We start from the raw sequence: 5,972 nt of genomic DNA on the forward strand, positions 1-5,972 counted from the left end.
TTGCCAGTTTGAAATTGCCTGCTTCAGGGCAAAACACAGCCATAAGTAATGCAACCGTATGAAATATAAAATGAAAGAATATGGGGAGCAGTATATTGCTCTGTGCTTAGTTCTCAGTCTTAATTTTAAATGTGAGTGGACTCAGTGTGTCAGCAGCAGTGTCTTGGCCAGCGGCCTGGTCTGCAGGGATGTTTATGTGTCCTACCCAGAAATGTGTCTTGGGGATCCATGGGACTTAGACACACACACACGAACATGCACACACACCACACATGCTATGTCTCTTTCTTGTACTTTGTACAAGTATTTGCATCTTATATCATACTCATCAAAGTTAATGATCAGAAAACAACATATTTAATTTATACGGTACATACAGTCATGGTATCTTTTGAAAGTATCTGTCTGCCATTAACACCAGCTCAACTCTGAAGTTGTATTAAGTTTCCACAATGAGCCTTCTGGTTAGGACTGCCTCCTTTAAAAAAAACCACAAACAGATAATACAAAAGTGAGGAAGGCAGCTGTCAGCACTTCCAGCAGCCCCAGGGAACGCAGTAAATTCAAGGGGGAGAAGCAGCCTCCAGGTTTTCAGTGGCTGCATTCCCAAGCACTTCAAGGACGAGACTAGGGGCTTCCCAAGCACTGGGGGAGTTGGAGGGCTTTTCTTTTAAAAAACTAAAAGGAGGCACAGACTTCCCCATGTAGTGAAAACTTTGGAAAGTATTTTACCATCAACACTTATGCTACTGCTGCTCCTCCAACTGGGTTGAATGAGTGGCTTGCAGGTACATGCAGATGACTCTTATGAGTCACCCTAAAAAAACCCTACAAGGTCTCCTGTCTGTCCCACCCTGTTGCCTGTATCAACAGGAAAACTTGCTTCAGCTGACAGCCAGCGAACTGCAGGTGAAAGTGTGTTAGGAAGCAGAGCAACTATCTGGCAGAGCAGGGGATGCTCATTCTCCCCAGTGATGTCCACCTGGAAATGCTGCCATCCTGCCTGCATGGATTCAGGAACCAGGTGGATTCCCTGCACAATGTGACAGCTCCTTCAACAGCGTTTTTTATAATTTAATTTGAAATGTAATCTTCCTCGGCTTCTGAGATCCAGCCACTGTGAAGCCTTTTTAAAAAACAGTTCTTGGGGCGAAGGGTGGGAGGGAAGCAGCGTGGAAGACCCAAGGCTGTGTTCCAGTGTAGGGGCATTCTATGCTGACACAGAGTTTTAACTATGATATTAATTTTAGACTTTATAATTGTAAGATTAATAGAGAATCCTAAATGTAGTGTTGTTTTGTGTTAAGGTGGAATTTTAGCTATGACACTAACTTTAGACTTTGTAATAATAAGGTTGATAGAGGATCCTGGGAAAGAAGAAAAATAACCAGATGTCCAAAGGTATCCAATTATACAGAATACGAGAAAGATAAGGAGAAACTGAGGGAAGATAATTAGCACAACTAAGTTATTTTAGAGGTTGTGTTGACATAGCTTTGAAGGTTGCTTTCCCAGGATCCAGAATAGCCAATAGTGACTTTGTTGTTAAGAATTTAAAATTATTGTATCCAATTAGCAGCTGCTAAGTTTGAAAAAATTTAGTATAAAAGTAAGTGCGCAACACATAATAAATGGCTTTTACCCTCATCATAATTTGGCTTGTCTGGCTGGTGTCCAAGAGCTCCATGCGCTGAGCATTGAGCCCCCCTCGCGCCGGCTACAGAGAACTCCGCTGGTCGACTACATTCCAGGATGACAAATATCTTGCTGCTCTTCCTGAGCATCTCCTAAGAGACATTGCTGCTTCTTCATCAACTGTTCTTCCCCATTTTTGTCAACAGGTGAAAGAATTCTTCAGTTCTCTGGAGGAAAAAAGCGCACGGCTTCGCTGTGTCCAGCAGGCTTTGGAAACCATTGAGGACAATATATGATGGATGGATAGAAATTTTGAGAAAGTCAAAGCATGGTTGCAAAACAACCATCTGTAAATTAAGGCATCTTGCTTATGTTTGTGAGAAATAACTGCAAAGCACTGAAGAGCTGTGGAAATTTAGGGCTAGAAGGACAGTGCAGTTCTATAAATTAAGTTGTTTGGAAAGAACTGTAAGGCAGCCTGATGCTGCTGCTCAGTATTTGTTTCTGTTATGGTTGTGGTTTGCTGTGAACAGAAGTAGGTAATTCGTTGATCTCTCTCACCAGGTAACCCTTCTAAGAGAAGGGGAATGTTGTACAGCGAACTAAGACTTAGGGGAGACTGACTGATAGAAATCTGAAATCCATTGCTTCTGAAAAAGCAGAAGGTACTGGGAGACAAACAGCCAAGAGAAACTTTCCACCTGCAAGTGCTGACCCTTCTGCTATCTTTCCTGCAGAGGTACAACCGGCAGCTCTATTTAACACTGAAGTGCACTGAAGCTTTGGAGCAAAGCCATCTTTGCATGAGTCTTTGCATTGGTATTTATCCTTATGGTTCATGTTTTCAGGAGAATGATTTTTACAAACATACGCCTCAGATCAAGCATCACATAATTAAAAAAACCCAAGGATCACCTATAACTAAAATTGCATCTGTCAAAGTGAACGTAATAAGGACTATCTGTGCAAGCTTTCTGGCAGTCTCTTGGGGCTGGAGGTAGTTGGAGCTCTTGTCTTCTGCCACATCTGTGATGGGCCTGGCAAAGACCAAGTCCTTGCTCTGCAGCTCGCGTTGCCTGGGGCTTTCTGGCCACTGGTGGTCCTCGGCAGCCCCCCCAGCCCCTTCATCTTCTACTGCCCTGGGGGTACAGCTCCTATGGAGGGGGGGTGGGAATCACTCGTCCTCCTGTGGGACAGAGGGAAGGGATGAGGTTGGGGAGGGGGCAGCCCAGGGCAATCACCCTCCCCAGGGCTGCCCCCACCCCAGGGCTGCCCCGCTTTGGGCACCACACAGCCCCATCTCCCACTCCAAATTGGAGTGGGAGACATTCAGTAATAGTGGTGGTATTAAATTAATTCATACAGGTCAAATTGGACAGGATTAGGACTTCCAAAGAAATGACAGAAAGAAAATCTGTGCTAGAGCACAGTTAGATGGAGGCTTGCAAACAATGGCTAATGCAGATAAGCCAAGTATAGGGGAGAGACAAATGAACAAAAAGGATTAAGAGCATATTATGCATTAGAAGGATTTCCAAGCTTACCACGCCAGCAGAAATCAGGCCATTGTTTTACATGATGCCCTCTGAGAGCAAGAGATTTGCGTATATCAGTAGCTAATATTGTCAAACTCGGTCCCTTGCTCAGGTGGAATCTAAGAATAGCTCACTTTCTGCCAAAAGCAGGGACAGGCACTTTGCAGGCCCTGTGATGAGAGCACAAAGCTGCTCCAGGTTTTTAAGCAAAAATTACCTGCCCTTCACCTCCTCCACTAACAATCCATTTACAGTCACTTGTAGCAGCAGTCGCTGTCACTCCCAGGCTTTGGGCATGGTGGATCACATACATCGGCCAGCCAGTCTCGGGCTTGAAGGTGCAGATTTTCCCATCATTCCAAGCTGATGAAAATAAACAAATTACCCAGGTGCACAGCCTTTCCTCATATTTCCAAATTAACCTGTTTTTTGATTAAGTTCCTTTATAAGGCACATCCTGTTAGATCACCAGTATACAAGTGAGAAACACGGTACTGTAGATGAACCCACAGAGCAATAGTCCCAAATAAACTATTAGAATTTAATTCCTTTTTGATTCTGTGTATGGACAGATTGGTTTGGTATCAACGGGAGGACTCCATCACTGCTCTGGGACTGGAGGAGTTCCTGGGTGACCCGTTTGCTCATGGCAATGGGCAGCAGCTTTATGCAAGAGGTGCTTTACATACATCATAGGATAAGCTGTTGCCTACAACCACGTTAATATTTTAGAATTAGGTCTTTTGAATGAGACCGAACCGCATTCTGAAGTACTGGAATTCACATCCAAAGCAAGGTCTCCAAACCGTGCCTTCCACAGACACCGTGACTGCAGCGCAGGGTACTGAGGGCCGTGAGCAAAGTTCATTGGCCCAGCTGCAAGCAGAGAGGCCTTTGGGTCAAGCAATGAACTGAATTTAAACCCATTCCCAATGTAATCCTCTCTTCATTCTGCCATACTCATGTTTATTGCATTTGTCAGCACTTGAAGACTGGACTGAACCATGAGTCTGGGCTGACCGTCACGTGGAATAATGCTCTTGCCATTCCGCACCATCTGGCCATTCCTAAAAATGTTTTCAGATCCCTCTTTGAAGCTGCTGGGAGGGATCTGGCAAATTGCCTCTTTACGCTCAGTTCCTAATTTTCTCTCTGCCTTTGTAAACCCTTTCAAAACCCAAGGAAATGACACTTTGTCTCCTTGTACTGCCTAAGAAATAAAAACTTATCTATGAGGGCTTCCAGACCTTTCTGAGCCTCTAATTTTATAGGATATTGTTTTCATCTTATCAGTCTAGCTCCTGGCTTGAGATATATTTTTACCAGTTCTGCAGCTTTTGCTTCTTCATTCCTCCTGAATGTGATCTCCTGATAGGCAGCAAACCCCTCTAGAGAAGTTGCCTGGATGGCAGATGGGTGCTGAGGTGCTTTTCCAGGAGAAATCTCCAGTTTCTAATACTCTACATGCTTTTCTGGTGGCACTGGCTCTAATGTGGGTGGGTGGGTGTGTGAGCTGGCACAGGCAGGATGCAGGAACAACTACAAAACCGTGGATGAAATAGAAAGAGTAGATTTATTTTCGTTACCTGGCAAACTGGGGGATCCCCAAAGCAGCATTGGGCAGAGGCACACAAATGGGAACGCAAGCAGTGTGGAGCTCGGTCCTTGCTATACGATGGCTGAACCTACTGTTTTCACCTGTATGTTACAGATTCACACAGGCATGGTTTTCTACTGGGTGTTGATCTCTCCCACACCAGGGCAGGAATCGCAAGAATGTTCCATAGGGCACCTCTGGGTCTGTCCCAGGCCCGTGTTATCTAAGCACAGAGGTTCTACTTGTCAAGCACACAAGGCTAAACAACAACTGGTATGACAGATGTGTTTTTCAACACCCCAGCTGCAAGTCCCTTGAGCGTGTTTGCAGTCCTCTTTGCCAATCTTCTGTTACTTTTCCACAGTGGGTGGATCAGCTTTGCATGGTTAGCTTTTCCTGTCTCCTGCCTGTTACTCACATGCCCTTTGTTCTCCACCCCAACAGCATAGTATCTATTACGTAGGGGCACTTTACAGGAAGGGGGAAGGTTCGTCCTCCTGCCTGCAGCAGAGACAAGGCTCCAGTCTCCCCTTGCAAGGGCACAGAGTGACCTGCAGCCATAACAAGAGGCCTGGAGACAGGAAAGGAGTGGGGGGCCTGTCTGCTACAGCCTTCTTGTTCACCCCAGTCTGGCTCCATTGCTATTGACGAGAACATGATCTATTTACTCTGTGATGACTATTTCACAAGCAAGCTTTGTTATGTACATAGTTAGGAAAAAACATCCAAACTGTAATAAATAACAGAAGGAGGCAAACATGGCTTCCTAGAATACCCTACTGCCTTGTTTCATTTCTTAACTGAGAAGGAAGAACAAGAGTTTTATTTCCCTTTATTTCGAGTTGCCTGGTCCAAATCCCCTCTTTTGAATCAAGATTTTATGAGAACAGACACATCGTGGATGCAGATCAGGGATCATTTTCAGCCCCTGCAACGCTACAGGCTCAGGGGAGAGGGGCTGGAAAGCTGCCCAGCAGAGAGGGACCTAGGGGTGCTGGTTGACAGCCAGCTGAACATGAGCCAGCAGTGTGCCCAGGTGGGCAAGAAGGCCAATGGCATCCTGACCTGCATCAGAAATAGTGTGGCCAACTCTGCAGCTGCAAGCATGCCCCCTGGATGCCCTGGCTGCCTGATTCTGGCAGGGACAATGATAATCCTTTGACTGCTCTTCAGTGTCCCTTCTCCTGCAACTGGGCACCACCAAT

The 5,972-nt window shown here is 45.5% G+C and overlaps 1 protein-coding gene across 1 annotated transcript in view; it reads left to right on the forward strand.

Moving 5' to 3' along the window:
- ERAP1 (endoplasmic reticulum aminopeptidase 1) overlaps positions 1–3,846 on the forward strand; it is a gene marked incomplete at both ends in the record, with an annotated part of 18,062 nt that extends 14,216 nt beyond the window's left edge. The window contains 2 exon segments of the mRNA XM_010080428.1: positions 1,842–1,984; positions 3,743–3,846. Of these exon segments, the coding sequence (XP_010078730.1) occupies positions 1,842–1,984; positions 3,743–3,846 (247 nt within the window).
- Positions 3,847–5,972: the final 2,126 nt, after the last annotated feature.

The sequence above is a fragment of the Pterocles gutturalis genome, unplaced genomic scaffold (genome assembly GCF_000699245.1).
Source record: "Pterocles gutturalis isolate BGI_N339 unplaced genomic scaffold, ASM69924v1 scaffold16299, whole genome shotgun sequence".
Classification (NCBI taxonomy): domain Eukaryota; kingdom Metazoa; phylum Chordata; class Aves; order Pterocliformes; family Pteroclidae; genus Pterocles; species Pterocles gutturalis.